Raw genomic sequence first — 21292 nt, 5'->3', positions numbered from 1 at the left:
ATACGAAAATAAATATTATCGGCTAAACACGTAACGTTTTGGCGTGGTTAAAGGCGCGTGTCAAAAAATTAAAAAAGAAAAACGAACGAAGGAGACCATTTCCCCGGATCTTTCGGCGCGGGTACGTTAACCGATAATAAAATTAATTGGAGATAAGAAACGGGCGCTGTAAGCAAAATTCGCCGACGAAACCGGGGCTCATCGCGCATCGCGTTGTGCAGGTTATGGACCGGAGGAGAAAAACAAAAAAAAATAATCGGCGAACGTACGTACCTGCAAAATATATCCTCTAGAGTAGTCGTCCGCGGTCCAACCAAATCCATGCAACACTCGAATCACTTGTTCCTTACTTAGCACAGACAACAATCGATCGAGAAGCAATTTAAGACGGATCGGTATCGTTTGACACCCGTACAGGATCAAACTGGCGACATCAGACACCGCATTCACGTCTACCGGCTCATAAGCACTGATACTGAAGAGATGTCGCAGTCCCAACTTGTCCAATGCTGGAACAAAAGTGGGGGGTAACTCAGCGTGCGCACTTGACGGGGCGGGGCCTACCGCCGAATAGGGGGGGTTGACAAAGGTGGACGCCAAGTGTAGGTGACGATACCCCTTTGCAGGGACACACTGCACCCCCTCTGTGCTCTCTTCTTGCTCGCTCGGCGACCGTGCTACGGCACGGACTATGTCGAGTGGATGATTCGCCGCTTACGCGTTGTCGTGATCGTTTTTGTTTTCAAGACGAGAAAATCGCTCATTTAGTCGGCTAATATTTCGATTTTTCGCTCCGAAACAACGCAACGCCAGACGATCTATCCTACTCATTAATTCACGCACATAATATTTCCCAAAAAAAAAAAAAGCGCCTACCTAAAGGCCCCCTCCCCACTTCGACCACCAGCGTCCGTACGATATTACAGTCATTTTAAAATTGCTCCGGTGTAAAAAAGTAATTGCTCATTAGGCACCGCATTTCTAATTACCGATGTAAAAACTGAGACCATTTTAGCGGTATTTTAAAGAATAATACATTTCATTACGTGATGCGGTTCGTGCCTCGAGTATGAACCCGTTACGTTTCGTTTCATCGATACGAGATGGCGCGCTTGTATCAGACCGAACCCCGTTTTTTTTCTTCTAATTTTCATTTTTTAAAACCCGTACAATTATTAGACGCGTTACTGAGCAGATACTTCGTTTTCTTTGAAAACTATCCATTACATATATTACACATCTCAAAATTAAGTTAATAAAAAAAGGCACTTACACTTATATAGAAAAAGTTATCAAATATTTGAGCTTCGCATAAGTTTGTGCTTCAAATTCGGTAAAAGTCATACATACAGACTGGACATTTTTATTTTTAGTATCGTTATTGTTAACATTAAACTTAGAAATAGCAAACAGCAATAAATGATGCTGAGTTATAAGAGTGGTAAATATCCAATTTTACAAATAAGCACCATTATACATACAAAAAATTCACAGTAACATCTACGTTAAAATGTTAAAAGCTTCCAGTCCTAAGTGACGAAGGAAAGAATTAGCATAAAAATAATAATTGATGCATTTTTGTCTATTTTTTACTTTTAAACGGCAACTTTTGTTAAGTACGTTTGTTTAAAAATCCTTTACAAAATGACATCTTGGGTACATTTTTTAGAAAACGAAGCCGCTCGACTTTTTTAATGCACGAACCAATTCTGAACTCAAATTTTGATATAAAATTTAGCAACCAAGAAATACCCATACAATTTTGATGGGGTTCAATTCGAACTTATGCATTTTCTTATCTCAATTTATTATCGCCCACGGTGCAAAATATATGAATTATAACAAAAACAGATAGGTAGTTCTAAGTGCTTCTTGGCTTTTTGTGTTCTTAGTCCCTCAAAAAATTTTGACAGACACAAATTTTTAATTTTGACTTGATTTGATTTATTTAAATTACGCATCCAGGATTGGTGGAAAGATATTTTTATATGTTACGCTTTAAACAACCGGAAAATCTGATAGAATAGTGAGTGAGTGAAAGTAAGATAAAATAAAACGATTGTGTTAGGAATAAGAGCGATTAAGGTCCGATTACCTCATTCGGATGTCCCGACTTGAAAATCAAACGGGGCATACAGCCTAGAAGGTTTTGATAGGTATAAGAGAAGACAGTTGCATATTTAAAATAGGCTCGTAAAGCTACAAACTTCATGGGTGGGCCCCTGGCCTCGCTGACAAAAGAAGTTTTAAGTACGATTGTCTAACTGACGTGCTTTGACCGTGATAGTTTGTTTTTAAAACATATAATAAACGTTAGTTTAACCAGTCGTGTAATTGTATTTTCCCTTTGAGGCAAAGCGACTTATATTGGTCCGAATTCAGATCAGGTAAGCTTAGAAGTCATCGAGAGTTGGTAGCGGAACTAACAAACTCTTTCTAAATAATTAGCCGAATAGGAAAGTAGAATTCTTATATATCATATATTTGGCCGATAGGAAAATTGTTATTTAATAATTCGACAGTGGCATCGATTAAACAGTCGGCGAACACTTGTGTGCCGGCAAGATTAATGTCTCTTTCCAATAGAGCTTCTTTATAACTATTAAAACGAACACGGTACAATGAGCCCAAATGAAATATTTTCGACATCACAATATGTGTATAAATTATAAAGCTACCGAATACTTCGTTAGCGTTCATTGGGTTTTACAATAAAATCGAAATATCCTTCCATGTTCGTTCGGTAGGTGTATATGTCATCGTTGATGAATCGTTAATATTTAGAAATTCCAAGTTTGGCGATCATACTATATATTTGTATATGGAATATCTACGTGTTGTTCTCACGAAAGAATCAGGCAATTCAGATAAAATAGCTGAAATTATTTGCTTAAAAAAAGTTTATAAAATTTTAAAAATATTACCTAATTTTGATTGGTTTACTAGTTCCAACACAATCTATACAGAATAAAAATTAAATACAGTAAAAGAAATCTTACAAATTGAATAATGCAAACCTGTTTACAAAATCATCAGTAATATACAAAACTGTAACATTAATATTAGATTTTACCATAATGGGAATGACTACCATACGAAATCGCAGGCTAATGTACGTCAGGTTTCTATAGAAATATGGTTTATTCGTTCCAAATTACTAAAATAAAAAAAGATTAGCCCAATATAGGCTAAAGTAGTCTAAAGGAATAATAAATAAGTCTTAAAGAAGGAAAAAAAAGAGTATTTCCAAATCATCATCTGTATATACAAATTAGAAGTCGAGATATAAGAATATATCTATCAGAATAAAAATAAATAAAATCTATACCGAATAAAAATTAAATACAGTAAAAGAAATCTTACAAATTGAACAATGCAAAGCTGTTTACAAAATCATCAGATTTTACCATAATGGAAATGATTACCATACGAAATCCCAGGCTAATGTACGTCAGGTTGCTATAGAAATATGGTTTATTCGTTTCAAATTACTAAAATAAAAAAACCTTAGCCCAATATAGGCTAAAGTAGTCTAAAGGAATAATAAAAAAGTCTTAAAAAAGGAAAAAAAACAGTATTTCCAAATCATCATCTGTATATACAAATTAGAAGTCGAGATATAAAAATATATCTATCAGAATAAAAATAAATAAAATCTATACCGAATATAAATTAAATACAGTAAAAGAAATCTTACAAATTGAACAATGCAAAGTTGTTTACAAAATCATCAGATTTTACCATAATGGGAATGACTACCATACGAAATCGCAGGCTAATGTACGTCAGTTTTCTATAGAAATATGGTTTATTCGTTCCAAATTACTAAAATAAAAAAACCTTAGCCCGATATAGGCTAAAGTAGTCTAAAGGAATAATAAAAATAAGTCTTAAAAAAGGAAAAAAAGAGTATTTAAAAATGATCATCTGTATATACAAATTAGAAGTCTAGATATAAAATTATATATACATTTGCAATATATTTTCTTAAATTTGATTTTTCCTTATAGCTAAAGAAAGAAATTTCGATGAAGGCATATTACGAATAATAACTATTGATTTATATCTAGCTACAGAATGATGTTTATGTGCCAAGCTAACAAACCTTATCTGTGTGTATCAGAATACTATTTTCCACAGATCTACATTATACATTTTTTTAATAGAAAGAACATTCTACCAAAACCGGAAGAGTTACTCCAAAACGGAAAGTCCGCATCTAAATCTAGATACTATCACACTTTGGATATGTGGTCCCCGTTCCAACTTTTTATCTGTTTTAATTGCAAGAAAGGAAATATACCCTGTTGTATTAATTTTAAGAGCTAATAGATTTCATATTGTATAAAAAATGTATTAATTTAATATTAATTATAAGCAACATTCCACTGTATATTACTTTTTGTTTTGTTATTCTCTGGTCCAGTGTTTGCAGGCACTGATCTATCAAAGTAGCCCCAAATACGAGGGTTGTACATTTACTTTCTAATTAATTAACATAACAATTTGATATTATGCCGTTTATTTCGCGACACATTAATATGCAACAATATAGGAAACATAAGTTTAGTTTAAAATACTGCAATACGTAAAATTTCTTTAATCGTTAAAAAAAGTACGTCAATCTATAGAGATGATATTGGATTTTCGCCTAAGACACCCTGTACAAGAAGCATTGTATAGGCGCCGCTCTATACTCTCGTATAAAATATACAATAAGGAATGACGTGGCACTATTTAGACAATCACTGATGCTGATGACTAAGTATTAGGTCCCTGGCTATCTGATCGCTTCTTAAGTGAGTCCAACACCATTTTGTTTGTCCCACATAGATATTGCTACGTAAGAATAGCGCCGGCAGTGATTCTTTTTTTTTTATTCGGAATTCATCTGGTGGGATTGTCGAGTAAATTTCATTTTACTTTATTGTTCTCATTAATTACTTGCTGGTCATAGCGCGATTATTGTAATCGTACAACTGAATTCGTGATTGTGTTTGCTTTATTCAATATTTGTTCACACGATTTTCGTGTAGAAGTTTTATAGCGTCCCAGCATAATACGAAAACCGTTATACGAAGGAGCGAAAAAGCATGTTCGAAATTTTGCGCTGAACGCCAAAAATCCCTACGTCAAAACAATAATTCCTTACTTGTGCCGCAAAAACATATGTTTGTGCTTCGATCCGTGGGAAATAACAAACGGTTTAAACGATCGTTTAACTTGAAAAAAAGTTAAACAAGTATGAATATAAATGACCAGTTCATGCGTAAAATTGCGTTTTAGTTAAAGGGTAGTTCGCATCTCATGAGGCGGCACACAGCAGCATCAGTTTTTTCAATTCGGCGCATTATAAATTTATGCTTAATTTATTTTCGACCGCCGAAACAGTTGAAGCGGATTCATCCCCACGAAAAACACTGAGCGTCACAGGTAGGCGAAAATTTGATACTTTGTCCATAATCTATTGTGTCGTTCGGTACCTTTTTTAATTTCTTATTTAAAAAATGACTCTTATAACAATAGGACCCCGAATGGTCCAGCGTATGGCTATCATTAGGGATATATAAAAATAATTACTTGGATGACCAACGTTTTTAAAACCGTAGCGGTCGTTGTAACTAATCTTTGAGTCCGATATTAACGTCTCTTCGGATAGGCATGTATACTATTTAACGTGACACTTAAGGTTCGAAAAAATTTAAAACAAGTCATTATAGCTTGTTCACAAGTCATAAAAGAACCTGATCGATAAATTTGGGGCCCTTTTGTATGTCACCCGACACTATTATACCTGCTAGAACTGCGGTTTTCAATCCGAAACAGAAAATGTCACGCAACCTAAATTCTTGGAATCCACACTGTCACTCTCGACTCGAAAATTGCCCATTTTTCTTTTTTATTATTATTCTATTTCGACGCTGTCTTCGGCTATTTGCCAAATAAATTTGCTATTAGTTACCAGCGGCTAATGGAGTGTGCTTTCAACTAAATTGTTCGCTTTACAAAAGGTATAATTTTCTTGTGTTATTTTTTATTTTTTAAAAGGCACAAAATTCGGGCAAACAACAACAAGTAATAATTGCTCCACATACAATATATTAAGTGTAGGTGCACCCTTTCTGGATTTTTCCTGCTCTGTCTTGACGTTTCTGGCGCCTTCTTCACAGCAATACAGAGTGAACAATCGAATCAGCAGAAATCCAGAAGGGGTGTATTTAAAAATTGCAAACCTGAAAAATTGATGTATTAAGTGTTGCGGAAATCGTCTCACAACGACTTTGCAAAATGAGCGATGCCACTACGAAATAAAACCAACGGCGGATTTAGCCTTTTTTGAATTTTTCAAAGAAACCTTCACAGACTACTCTAATACTATTTATACTACGAACTTACTGACATTTCGCCTTGGCTTCTTAGTTGGCAGTTTCAATAATGCTCTGAAGAAGTCAACAGGATGATTGACGAAACGTCAGTAAGTTCATTTCCGGCATTGCTTTAAAAGAAAACTTTAGTATTTATCTTTGCAGAAAACTACTCAGCGTCAAAAAGAGTTAACAGAAACACCTAACTTGACACGGCGAATAAGTCATATTAGAAAGATTGATTATTTTTGGTTTGAAAACACGTTTTTAATTAAGAGGAAGCCCCTTGGTAGTATCGCTAAGACTCTAACTGCACATTATATGTAAGTACGCAAAGAGGGTTTATTAATTCAGTGACGGATACCTAAAGTTCAAATTATTTTTTTATCACTTTCGATATTTGAACTAAACTGAAGAAAAACATGACACGCCACTTCTTTTTCTACAAATTAAAATGATTTTTGGAATCCATATTTTTTTCCGTTGTTCAGCCAAGTTCAAAACCTTTTTTGTTGGGTCAGAAATTAATAAATTAATTAAAGATGCTAGTTTTACCAGTGGCGTCCACACATTCATGATACGGAAAATATTAGAATAAAAAGTCATAACTCGTTGATATTAACATTTTATTTAAACTACTCAAGAGCCTTTAAATATCGCCACTAAAATTAATAAACAACTTTATAAATAAATATTTGGACGCTTGGAAAATAATTAACGAACAAAAGTGCCGGTTTCAAATTTTGAACGAAGTGGCGTATCAGCTCCTTCTTCACGAAAGTTAAAATGGTTACCCATATATGTTTATACCACAATAGTTTAGTGAAACAATAATTACGCCTCTTGCCTAAATTAAATGAAATTTTACTTAGTTTAAACTTGGCTTTCCTGAAATGCAAATAAACGATAAGTAATATACATAGATAGTTGAGGTTCTTATAACAATAATAATAATACTGACTATATTTTAAAATAAAATAACAAAAAGCGAAGCTGAAGCTTAGTTTCCTTCCTATCTCAACTTAATTGTTCCAACCTAACCTAACCAGTTGATGAAAGATAAAAGAAAAAACAAATGGTTGAATTTTAAGCTAGTGCAACCTCTTATGTTACTTGCCACTTTATTGTGACAACGAATGGTCTTCGAATGCTGAAAGCAGCAAATCATTACTGCCCTAAAGAACGAATTTTGGGTAGGCACTCATCATCTAATTTGTAATCTTTCTAGGTTCCATTCTACTTTTTAAATACTATTTCTATTTTTTCTTCGTCTTTTCTATTTAAAAAATTTGTTTTGACGCCTTTTAAGGTTATTTTGTTTTGTTATTATTATTTATTTTATTATTATTATTATTAAATTATATCGACATGAACGAAAATCGAGCCACAACAAACCGATACACCCTGTAGTTGTACGTGGGACGTGCATCATCTCCGCGACTCTATCGTTTGTTCTTAACTCAACCTAAAATAATGGGTATAGCAGAACATCTTCTGTTTTCTGCGCTGATAATTTCATCCGGCACTGCGAGAGGGCCCTCGTTATAAACCACTGCGTCGTTCGCTGAAGTTGTTAATGACGCCGCCATGGTCGCGGCCGCCTAAGACAATGAGCTCCGAGTTTCACATACATTATACAACCGGGCACAACTCATCGGCTTTAGGCCAGGTAAAGCAAAAACCTCGGCTTTACGGATGCCGCAGACTAATTCCGCGCCAGCAGGGAAGGCGGAACGATGGACCTGCGTGCCTGTCACTTGCCACCGCCCGGCCTCGACCTCTAAGGACCCAACACCGCCCCCGATACGAGTCCGAGTCATCCGCGGACGAAACCTTTTACTTAGACGAGGTCCCATCTCGAAATTCTAATTGAGATTCCTTCACAGCCTGCCTGCCTGCTTGCTTGGCATCGCTTGCTCGCAACGCAGAACCGTGCTGCTTCATCAGGACCGTCTCTCCCACACACACACACACACATCCACTTGCACTTATTTCTCGGTTCTCATGATACACGCCGGGCTACTTACGCCGCCGTAACCATCTTTGATCGCGAAATACGAATGTCAAATTACGCTCGGATCATTTTTGTATCTTTAAAACTACGAATCGCCGCTAATAGACTTTTGTTTAAGTCGCTGGAATCACCACGCATACTCCCATCCACCTTCAAATCAGGACCGTCCTAGTAAGACAGTCCGGTGGTATATTATCGTGAGGCAATGTAGTCCGGTACAATTTTTATACAAAAACAACCTATTCGATATCCAAAGTTGGTACTCTAGAACACTGTAGCTCTCCTATTATATTGAACTCGCCAATAGGAATACATAAAAATAAATCCCAGTTGGGTATAATTATGAAACAAGACGGGCACAGCTGACTAAGGCTTAAAGAGAAATGCCAGCAACTCTTTAACTACTGACGGTATAACAAACTTGCCAAGGAAACACAAAACCTCACTCTTAAATCACTCAAAATTAAGATAAAGGCCTTCTTTGTCGTAAGTGCTTTTATATCACTTAGGTAAGTTTTAAGTTAATCTATTAAATTAATTCTAAATCATGTCACTAATTTTTCATTGGAGCACATTTTTTATTCTGCAAAGCAACACGAATAAAAGAAAATGAAAATGACATGGTAAAATGACACATTCTGCACGCTAGATCGGTGTATTTTACACAGGAGAGTAGAAAAATTATGTTGTGTTATCTCTGTATTTAAAGATACTACTCATGTTTTAGCAATTGTATTAAAGACCCTGCTCATGTATTTCTATTTCTTTCTACGACGTGTAATAAATACACCTTTGTTGGTGTGCCTAACATTCTTTTCTTTATAATATATATTCTTTCAGCGGAGGGCTATTCACGAAACGTCTAGAATCCCCATTCCGATTTAAATACATACGTACAATTTAAAATAAATACATCAACATATAAATATGTATAAAGATGATTGTGGCTTAAGCTATCTTATTAAAAAACTGTGCTACAATTTAGGTGACTGTGCCAGTAAGTTACCTTTTAGGAACCGGATAATAGTTTAGATAAAAACTGCACCTGCCGACACATACGAAATTAAAAAGACCGCTTATCTGCCAAATGGACATCCTAAAATACGTATCCTTCTCTAGGGACGTAATAAGATATAGTTAATAAACATCGAACACACTTGTTAGCTCCTGTTTCACGTTATTCTTGGTCTACGTGATATTAACAAACTAACAAATTTAATGGGTAGTATTTTTGCCAATGCCAAATTCTTTCCGAACCGATCCTGTGTGTATATGGCTCCTCACTATCTGCCTACTAGCTTTGCAATCCCAATAATGCCTCGACTTGAATTATGCATTCAAATATGCAGGCCCCGGGCCATTTTCCTTAGTTCCATCTCTAGCCGTCGAATTAATATTCGGCGATTATATGTAAAACCCCCAACGATAAGAAGAGCCAGTCGTATTCGTCGCTCGACACATTGGCGATCTTCCGCACACTTTTAAGCACTTGACCACAAGCCTTATATATTGCTGGACTATTAACGTAGAGGTGGGTGGGGCAAGGCGGTGTTTTTTCGCTATTGTAATTATAAATTCCGGTTATTTGGAGATTTTTAGCCCTTTGCGTAATACCAGGGGTAAAACGGACAGCTTAAAAATGTAAAAAAAGCCATTCCACATTATTAAGTATTATTTTTTGGGAGCTTTCGAAAATCTTATAAATACCAATAACAAATTTTTTAATAGATAAAAAAAAATCCTAATCAATGACGTTTTTTTATTAAATACTTTAATAATACGGCCAGAAACTTTGCCAAAATTTGGGTAAATTTAGTTGAAGTTCCCCTATACTGGGATATTATTAAGAAAATGTTATATTGTGCTATTACACAAGACCAGGACCAAGTTTTAATAAGTTTTCTTATACGTCAACACCAGTATCAGTCGCTCGAGGCTTGATGAATGTCATAACGAAATCTTCTCATCGCTTTATTGAAAAGTTATATTCTACGTCAGCTAACCTAACGACATAAATATAAAATTAAAAATTAACAAAACGACGAGGGCCGATGAAAAAAAAAAAGGAACTACCACCAATTTCGATCCCTATAAGCTCTCGAAATATCCCTAAAGTGAATCGCGACCCCGTCGCAACAGCAACATCGCGGCTAATTAAGGGCTTGCGGATTCGTTGGCTGTAAAATTTTTTAAGTGGATGTCGCTGGAAGCCCATTAACAGCGATCCTTGCATATTTATTTGTCAATCTATCACGAGGGGCGGCGTGGTGGGCCGGGGTGGTTAAAGGGGGGGGGGGGGTGTCGGTGGGGTCAGCGGGTTGCGAACGACGAACGGCCTTTACAGGAGACGCCCCGACTCCGGGCGCAGAAGGGTAGAAATCGATACACCGTCTGAAGAGTCCGTTCCAGATCCATTAAAACATTTTCTTCGTTTCGGCAAATTCGCGTGCTTTTTGGGTTACTCTGTGACGGGTCGTTTAATGTCATTCGAGTCAATTCGAATGTCCCACCTTATGTGCCCTTCGTATTTCGCTTGGGGTGGACGAAAATTTCATCCTACGAACCTGACTTTTATTCGTAGGGTCCGTATGATCGGTAATGGTTTGATAAGTACAGTTGGTGTTAATGGAAAAACAATTTGGAGTAAAGAACCATATTTTGATATACCGCGTGATACGCCCTATATTTCATTCAAGTATTTTTAAGTAAAAAAGTTATTATCAATTCAAATTTCTCGGTATGCTGAGAAAAATAGAAATACTTTCGACACCTTGTTTCTCAAAAACGAAGCATCGTCCCGTAGGGCGTTGCCTTACCCTCGTTTTTTTAATTTTAATTTCATCGATGCAAACCGGGAGACACAATCACAAACACAACAGAGTCGAAAAGTGGACGGTGTGTATATGTGTATGCCCTTTAAACATACAATTCTTATCTGTTTTATGATTTGTCGTTAACCGAAAACGGGGAAATGAAGAATATTTGTAGAGCCATTCAGGATCCAATCGTATATAAAGTATTTAGCATCAAATGGTTGACATTAGATTTTGTGTCGTAACAAAGCTACAGTCTTCAAATCGGCCGTCAATCGGTAAGTTTCAAATTTTAATTGCGTCAAATAAGACAAAATCCAAATGGTTGATATTTTGTGCGAAACAAGCGTCGGTCCAAATTGCAAATCCAATTCGCATCCACACGCGTATAACAACCGCTATCTGACGATAACCTCAGCGAGGAAAAAACCACATATGTATAACAAATAAACTTATCCAATAAAAAATGTCGTTTCTTTGGTGCCGGAGACCTTGAACTGTTGCTAGTCAAAAGACCGATTACAATCCTTTAAGCATAATCGGTATAGTATAGTATGTTAATAGTGCAAACGAGCTTAGCTTTGCAATTCTGTAATCCATTCATGACCGAACCCAAACACAACAATCAGCTGGTTTTTCTCTCTTTCTCTCTTTTAAAAATCGACCCATTTTCAAAGGGCACAATTCGATATTTCAACGTTATTAAGGGTCCAAATATTTTTCATAGTCTTGTTCGCAGGTAAATTTTTAAAAACGTCCCCGCAAGCTCCGTTAGAACGCTATTTTAAAAATCCATATACAGGGGGTGCCAACAATCACACCAAATGAAAACAAGACGTTCTTCAATTTTTGAGATATGTGCCAGAAATATCGTTTTCTTTTACAGACTGATAAATACAATTTTGTGCGAAACCAAACTAGCAGATATTCTTAATTTGCATCTTTAGATTTTTCTAGTTTACGATTTTGTGTGAAATGTACGAAGAAATGGGAAGTAATACTGAACAGATAGTTAGAGACAGATCCGACAAAAGGTGGCGCAAATGTAACATCATGGTTTATATTAGTTTTCTTTTTTAATTAAAATCAAATATAAACAAAATTAAATATATGTGCGAATGATAACACACTTCTGGTAAGCTCTTTCTGATATAGCTTGATTTCTTCCAGCGATTTGTTCTTTATCTCCTCAATCGTTCCAAATCTCCTTCCTTTCATGGGTTTATTGAGTTTTGAGAACCGGAAAAAGTCGCAGGGGGCCATATCCGATGAATATGGTGTCTGAGGCATGATCGTGGTTTTATTTTTGGGAAAAAAAAGTTAGACAGAAGCAACAATTTAGGACGTTTTCTTCGTATTGCTTCTCGCAAACCGCGCATAACTTCAAGGTAATACTCTTTATTGACCGCACGACCTTGTGATAAGAACTCTTGATGTACTACGCCACGATAATAATAAAAATAAAATAAAAACAGTAAGCAAAACCTTGACAATTGATCGAACTTGACGTACTTTTTTCGGATTTGGAGATTTTGGGTTCGTCCCTGGAGACGACTGGGCTTTGGTTTAGACGTCATAACCATATAGCCATGGTTCATCACCAGTTTTGACCTTTTTGAGCATATCACAGGATCATCATTGACGTCGTTTAAGAACTCTTAAGTCATGCTCTTTCAACGGCCGAAACGAGGAAGACCGAAATGCTCGTGAAAACAAGTGATCTCTTATAAGATAACAGACAACAATATCGAGAAATAACTTAAAAATTACAAAAATTGCGGTAATAAACTGGAAAAAAAAACAAGTAAAACAAATGTTAATGAGCCCAAAATAAATTCACCCTTTAATCGGCATCATAATCAGGGTTATTAATTAGAAAAGTCCATTGCATCCTGAGGAGGAGTGTTTTTAATGGAGTCGATGCACTTAGTCTCGGCCCCCCCCTCTTCCATTTTTAATATTCACATAGTCATCCCGAATCAATAGAGCGATCGGCAATCGAGAACAAAATCCAGGAAGAAGCTGAGTGCCAGGACCCTGTCATCAAATGCTGAGCGATATTTTTCCGTTTCGATCTTTGCCCCGTCTTTTAATAAGGGACCCACCCTTTGTTAGCGATTAATAAGCAACCCTTTTTATATTATACGTATATATACAATGCAAGTTTTTCATCATGCCTGTATTATTTATGTTTGGATGACTGCTTTATCTTCGCTCTATACGCTTGGTTCGGACGTTGTACTTATTTTTCTCTTGCATGTGTCACGCGAATGCGCCTGTGTATATTTGCTACTCAGAAACGTAACAATGCTTTGTGTGTTTTTTTATTTAGATTACTTTTTTTTGTTTTTCGTCGAGCTGAGCAAGCTCCGAGGTCGGGGGCAAATTAAAAATAACATTTCGCAAATCCCGCGCACTCCCGAACATTTACGGCAAAATATTACAATATCAAGTCAACGCGAACTATTATAGCCGGCACGAATTAAAAAAAATTAAATCTAAATTCCGCATCGGCGGCTCCTTTTGTGTGTCGGCGTGTCGTCAAAGAGGCACCTCACGAAATTTGACTTTAACAGAGGGTGGCGCGCACCCCCTGCGGCGAGAAGACCTGTGACAAACGACATTTTGATCTTGTACCTGACACCGGACACACGGGGATTTAAATTTTCAAATACCCGCTTTCGACCAACGAAGGACGCCATTCCTACATGAGTTATTAAATTGATTTTGAAAGGGGATGAGGGCATCGGTCCTTACAGCATCAACTTAATTTTTTTTTAAATTGGGATTAAAATTATTGATTATTTATTATTATTTCAGTTTTTAAATAATAATTAACCCAGATGTTAATCGAACCCTAAAAATAGAACTGTTAGGATGGATACCATTTTTGCTAAATAACAACTCGCTGGATAAACGGTATTTTCATTCTTTATATGAAATGTCTAGTTCACAAGGCATTGCAAATCTTATTCTTGGCTTAGCAATCACATTTATAATACGCTTCTTGAAGGTATGAGTAGACATTGAGTCGTTAGGGACAGACCGATCGATCAATTTGAACGATTCCGCATGCATGACAAATAGTTTATAATAAGTACCGTTATACCTCCATATACCTCTCCTATACCACTACATATATCCCATTATACCTCCATATACCTCTTCTATGCCTTCATATATGTTAGATAGAACAGTAACTACAGTTTTTAGTTAATTTGCATACATCATATAAGTAACCTTTAGAGAAAGGAGAAGTTCGAAATATGAATCATAAGGTATCATGGTATCCTCTTAAAATACCGGATAAAAACAACAAACAAACAAAAATCACGTATTTTGAACACTGTGCTTCCTATTTTCATAATATATCTTCTAGATCTTTGTCTCACTTTTGTTTTCATGGTAGGTGCTAGATTCCAATACTTAAATATCGGTATCAGTCACCCTGTAGTAGTAGTGTAAGTAGAATTATGGGAGATAAAGCAATTGCTGATCGCCAAGTTGTACGTTTTCCTCTAACTACCTTTTGTGCAGCCGTTTCAAAATTAAAGTAAAATTAGAACAATTTAAAAACTACTTAAGCAGGCACATAGAAGGTACTAAGGTTAGAAGAAAACAAAAAGCCTTAAACCTCAAATAGATCGGACGTCCAAGTCTTTTGCCATAACCATTATTTTTAAAGGACAGAATATGATTTTCCTTTGTTTAAAAAATTAGCAATAATAAGACTGCAAATTTAAAAGTGTTTCCTACCTACCAATCACCTAAACTATATGTAAAAATCGATTTTACCAACTTAGTAATACTCCCTAGTTTTATTTTTAAAGAAAAATTTTCTATTAATTTAAAATAGGAGGGATCATTTTGATTTCGAGCCGTAGCGCCACTGATTTTAATTAGATTTCATGTATTACACAAAGACAGAAGTGCTTTATCTCGCACAAATGGAAACATTGACCGTGAACTTCGAAATATATTCATAGACAATCCGATAGTTTCTATTAAGATAACAATGAAAACAACCTTCTCCCCCTTGGAGTTAAAAAAGCTTGATTTGACTTAAAGCCAACTAAATCCACTTATACCAATTTCGCTATAGAAAACCGTACTAAAAATACAAAAAATAGATTTTCTCTATTTAACAAATTTTTGAAAACTGTATTCACTTACGTAATACGTAACCTTAGGAAAATAAACTATAACACCACTGGTGTCCCATTCGTCTAGCTTAATAATGGATAAGACCATCAGCATAAAAATCATATTAAGAAGCACGGCGGAACCTTTTAGCCGACGAAAAATCTAATAAAATAAAGGTGGCATCCTGAGGTGGTCATTCCGAAGATAATTATATCATTCCACATGGCCCAGATGAGAGTGAGAAAAAAAAACACCAAGGCAGCTGTTGTCGAATTTTTAATTGCCGAAAAATTTGTCACGCTCCTTTTTGCGGCTCGAAATATCGAGAAAATACATTTTTCAACGAGGCAACGAAATTAACTAAAAACGAATTTCATTTTAATTTACCCCATTATTTTCACCATAATTATTATCATATACGTGTCGGTGCGTTTATATTGTTTGTAAAAATAGCCCCCAAAGGAACCTCTGTGTAGGTATTGATGCATCTGCGTGAATCGGCTTATTATTGTTGTCTTGATATTTTAAACCGCAAGCTTTTATACACAAAAGCCATAAATTAGTTTCACAAAAATTCGCGTATTATTCTTAAATAATTTTTTGGAACGGGTTTGTTAGATATACCTTTAGCCGGGGCGCATTGGTTCTTTTTTTCTTCTTCGAACCAAATCGAAACTAATTTCCTAAAGTAGGCATCCGAACCTATAATTACAGGCAATCTCTATGTTATGGTAGACCGCCTGTCCCTGGCATTCCTTTTGAAAAGCCCACAATCATTTTTTATCTGCGCTTGTGACATATCCTTAATTGCCGATATTTTGATTTTTTTCCGACTCCTTATTTATATTCAAATAAGCCGGCTTCGAATGATTTCCCAAATACTAATTACCGTTTGTGAAACCAGTTAAGTAAGGCAATTATTTTTGAAGGTTTAAATCCATACCGATTTTTCGCGTATCTTGAAAATGGCGTTTCATTAATATTTTAAAATGCCCGGTGGGCCCAGTTTCATATATAAACAACCTTCTTTCAGATAAAATCATTGATGAAAAATTTTGTATATTGTTTTTATTATTGCACCTCAATTTCTAAAATAATGTCATATGCGTTATGCGGGTTCTTTTTTTTTAACGACCTAGATTTTGATTAATTGCAATTGTTGAACGAAGTAATCGGGATACGAGACCTTATATTATATTATAATGATTTTAAAAATTATTTTACTTGTATTAACTGCAATTTGTTTAAATTTAATACAGTTTTTTGCCATCATTTTGGAATTTTAACTGAAAGTCTTACTAAGAAAGACTAAGAAAACAATAATACTAGCAATTCTGAAATTTTTGGGCCATATGGTCCGAAAATAATTTAATAATAAATATTAATTTTGGAAGGTCAACGCGAATTTGGTAAAAATTCTTCGGTTACTTTATTGTTAGACAGATTTTTCGAATAAATAAGGCGTGGATGATGATCATTGTTGGTTCACCGTAGCGGTAATACGATACAATATTAGCGATGTCATACGGTCTGTTAGACAGAAGTGCTCATAATTCTTTGTGCCGGGATTAAACATAAGGGCCGCAGATTACTAGACCCTTGTCCTATTCTATGAAAATACACGGATGGAACTCAATATCATCGGCAATCGAATGGCATATTACTTTCTGCATGAAATATAAAATTCATCTTTTATACTGTCAGTCATTATTAAATTTGCCAAAAGGGCTTCAAGGACACTGTTTACTTTGAAGGTCCGCTGCGTCTCCCCCGGTAGCAAAATAAACGACGGTTTTGTGTTGTTCGAGAGATCGTCGTGTCCCCTTATTGGTCGCTATTGTCACGTAAGTAGGCAGCCAATAGCAAACCCGAGCGCTTTCAATTGTTCATGTAGTATTGTCATTGTTGTCACGCAAATGTCACCGCGATGGCTGGCCTATTACGGTTCCGATTAAATATACATCCAGCGTTGCATTAAATATGAAGGGCTTTTTAATGGTTTTTTGATTCCACGTCATTTCGTGTCGCGATTAATAATTCCGAAGCGACGAAATGCCACGAATTATTTTGTTACCCTTTAATAATTCATTATGTAACAAATATTTATGGTATACGAGAGAAATAAATGGCTTGTTCGTACATATATTTAAATAACTACGTCAACTATCAACCTATCAGCACCATGAGCACCATAAGGAAAAGAAAGTAAATGCCAGTTCATATAATGAAAATATTTGAAAGTGTTAAAAAAATATGCAATTAAAAAACAGCGAAAAAAGGCGTACTTACATATGAGGGGCTTCTTCTTGTAAAAACTATTTAGAATGGTAATTAGACATAGATTTACGTAATGATTAAATATTTGGCTACATCGTTTACAATGATAAAGGGCTATTTTTTATCGAACCGGATTAAAATGATGAAGTCCAAGTCCCAGGAGGTATTTAAAAATTGTATTGGGAAAGAGGTGTGCGCCATTGACTTTTTTGTTATCTCATTTACCTTGAATGTCACTAAAAATAAAACTCTTTTGGCTCTCGAGTTGTTTTCGTATGTTGCCTCTTGGTGGTGGCCATTTTCATCATTTTAATTAACAAATACATTAATTAAGTACCAAGGCGTCCATAAAATAAACGCTCATAAAAAATCATTTTGTCAATGTTAAGATATTTAGGCAATATACAAAACAATTTAAGAATTAAAAAAGTCGCATTTTTCATAGTTTATTCAAAGTAAATAAAAAATTAAAGTAATCTTTTTTTGACATTACCTTGGTTTAACCCATTTTGTCCCAGTGGTGCGTTAATGCACATTATGTCACATACAGGAAATATTTTTACATATCCATTTAGAAATTTTATTATTATCACTACTAAAGGACACAAAACAGTAGAAATCACTAATTTGTGTGTAAAGGAAAGATCTTATATATGACTTCAAAAGTTAACAAATGCGGTACATAAGTTTGTATCACATTTTGAAGTAAATCCAAAATAGTAAAAACATACATTTTGAATTTGTATTGCCATTTTTGTCAAGTCTATAGCATGCAGATTACATTGGAGAAAACATACATTGGAAATACTACATTGATTATGCTTTAATTTTTGAAAATATTTACTGGTGCGTGAATGCACCACTGGTTTTATCTGTGAAACAAAACTTTGTTATTGCAAGTCTAGACAAGTCACCGCATGTAGACTAAACATCCAACAATTAGCGTGTTCTTTAGTATTAGTTTGTGCCTTGTGCAGTGAACGTTACAGTTCGCAAAATATGGCATTTCCGAAGTATTTGACTCAAAAGGAATTAGAGGCGGCTATGGAGGAGACCGTGATGGATGAGCACAACAACATTGAAAGTCGTAAGTATTATTTGGATTTACGTATTCTTATGTATTGTTCCATTCCATTCCTTGTCAATTTATGCTAAAAATAAAGTGAAAAAATATTTACAGAACATATTCACGCGATCTATATTCAACCCGACGTGGATGCCTTGACTGACGATGAAGATATGAACAATAACATAAATCTGCAAGAGTTTGGGGAACCAACTGATATAGTTGGAACTTTCGAGTTACATATACTGAATGCTACAGCTGTCCTTCAACAGTCGTATAATTCATCAACTACTGAACCTGAAAGGGACTCATCAGATGATGAAACCCTGGAATTCAAAAGAAGACGTATGCTTGCTGCAAACGACAGGCTTGCTTCTACTGTCAATTTGAAGTAATGTCAGATTGAGTACACTCACACACCTATATCCGATGAATTTAGATCATGCGAGGTAGTAAAAAATAGCCTTTGTGGAAAAACTCCGCTTGAAATATTTTTTATGTTTTTTGATGACGAAGTGATTGATTTGATTTTAAAATTTTACGTAAAATATGCTCAAGACAATAACCGCCATGAGTTCTCGTTGTCAAAAAATGAACTTTTAATTTTTTTGTTTGTTTTTGTTTATTGTTCTCGACTCATTGCGACATATTTGCCATTATTGGTCTACTGATGAAGACAAAGGAAATTGATCTTATAAAAAAATGTATGAGCCGCAATAGATACCAATTGATAAAGCAAAACTTAAAAAAAATCTTCAGTTTGGCATATTTTCGTTTAACTTATCCATAGATGAACAAATGGTACCTTACTTTAGCCTCTATTCCTGGAAAATGTTTATAAGGGATAAGCCAGTTCGTTTTGACTTCAAGCTTTGGTGCCTTTGTTCATCTGATGGGTACCTATTTTATTCACTTCCATATGGTGGTGCTCAAAATAAACCTCAATCTCACCTTGGTCTTGGCGGTGACGTGGTCATGAGTCATGTTGTAGATAAGCCAGTAAATCACCAAAATTTTTTGACAATTTTTTTTCATCATTCAAACTATTTGTACACACCATAAAATATTATGTGTTTTTTTTATCAAATCAGGTTCTATTTGGAAAACAATCTACTTTTAGTTGTTTTCTGTCGAATTTGAGATTTCTTTTGTATATTTATATGTTACATCTTATGTGCCCCAAAACATTATTTAATGTTTTTTCCCAGTGGTTCGTTTACGCATCAGTATTTTTTTGTATGTTTCGAGTTTTTATTTTTAGTTTGACACATGTAATGTATTCTTAAGTGCAACAAAATAAATAATTTCAGAGCAAAAAAGTATTTTTTTATTTCTTTTTATGCTTGGGATAATATGGGTTAACATACCTTCCGAGACGGCACTGGACTTCACTATTTTAATTTTAAGGAAAAATTACCTCTTCATCGTTATAAACGACGTTGCCAAATTTCAAATAATCGGACAAGAAATATTTAATAAATTTTAAAAAAGCCTCTGTATCCTGAACCACCGGTATAAAGCAATTTGGGTAAATGGTTGACTTTGGTAAGTCTTGTAAAATAATATACTGTGCAAATCTTTCGGAAAACAAAACGACTAACGAAAAAGCTGACAGTTATTATTTATTTGTATTGAACTTTTCCATATGGTACGCATGAAATAAGGTGCGTTTAAAATGAAATTAAACGAAATAAAAGCCTAATTTCACAACGAAATTTGTCAATTAACTAAATTAAAAAAAAGTGTAGAAGTGTTCACATTCTATACGTGCCTATCACTTTGCCGAGATCGGGCACTAGATAAGCGGCACAGCTTTATAATTAACGGGATATGCCAGTGATTAATAGAAAATTGTGTTCAAGAAGCATGCGGATCGTTGTCCGGAACAGCTTACTTTTTCCCATTACGACATGTCACTGTATTGTATGCAGATTTATCCACTAACTGTGACAATCTCAATCTTTGAATATATTTCTCACAAAACCGCCGCCGAACGCCAGACATGTCTCACAACACATTACCATTTTTTAAACGGAATTTGTTTTAATGAAACTTAAAACGACCGACTCAACGACCAACCGAGGGCATTTTCATTTTTTTTTCAACAATGCCGTGGCTTGAATTAGGTAGTGCGATCTGGTTTGTAATTACGATTACGGTTTATACCGTGAAGAATGAAAGCCTACGCATTTGAATTTCCGACCGTATAGCAATTTAGACGTTCGCTAAACAATGGCTAATAAAGTTTAAAACGGTACGGTACTACTTGTCAATATAATCAGAAAAATTAGTTGAAGATAACGCTTCTCACTGGAACAGGTCTTTCGACGCCGTGCGTTACATTCCACGCATTTTTTTTTTTCGATAAAAGTTTCACCACGCCTTTTGGCCATATATTGAGCGTCTGCTCCAGCTATGATATTATCGATCATTATTTACATCAAGAGGATGCCAAACATGAGACCAGGAAGTAGCGTAGTTAAACCTAATTTTTAAGAAAAAACGAGCAATTACACACTGATCAGGTCTCTTATTCTAGACGCTAATGCTATGCACAACATCTTTAATAAATGACGCCATTCCTTTGAACTTTGACAAGCTGACGTTTGCCGTT

General features: G+C 35.2%; 1 protein-coding gene across 1 annotated transcript in view; it reads right to left on the bottom strand.

Moving 5' to 3' along the window:
- The window catches only part of LOC132695791 (zinc finger protein basonuclin-2-like), a 136303-nt gene that overhangs the window by 7940 nt on the left and 107071 nt on the right, over positions 1–21292 (bottom strand). Inside the window, exon 3 of the mRNA XM_060660256.1 lies at positions 274–509. Within this exon, the coding sequence (XP_060516239.1) occupies positions 274–509 (236 nt within the window). The remainder of the gene's footprint in view (positions 1–273; positions 510–21292) is intronic.

The sequence above is a fragment of the Cylas formicarius genome, unplaced genomic scaffold (assembly GCF_029955315.1).
Source record: "Cylas formicarius isolate icCylForm1 unplaced genomic scaffold, icCylForm1.1 PGA_scaffold_12__32_contigs__length_19106922, whole genome shotgun sequence".
NCBI lineage: Eukaryota > Metazoa > Arthropoda > Insecta > Coleoptera > Brentidae > Cylas > Cylas formicarius.
Note: the sequence above shows the minus strand (reverse complement) of the source record. Positions and strands in the feature narration are given on the sequence as shown.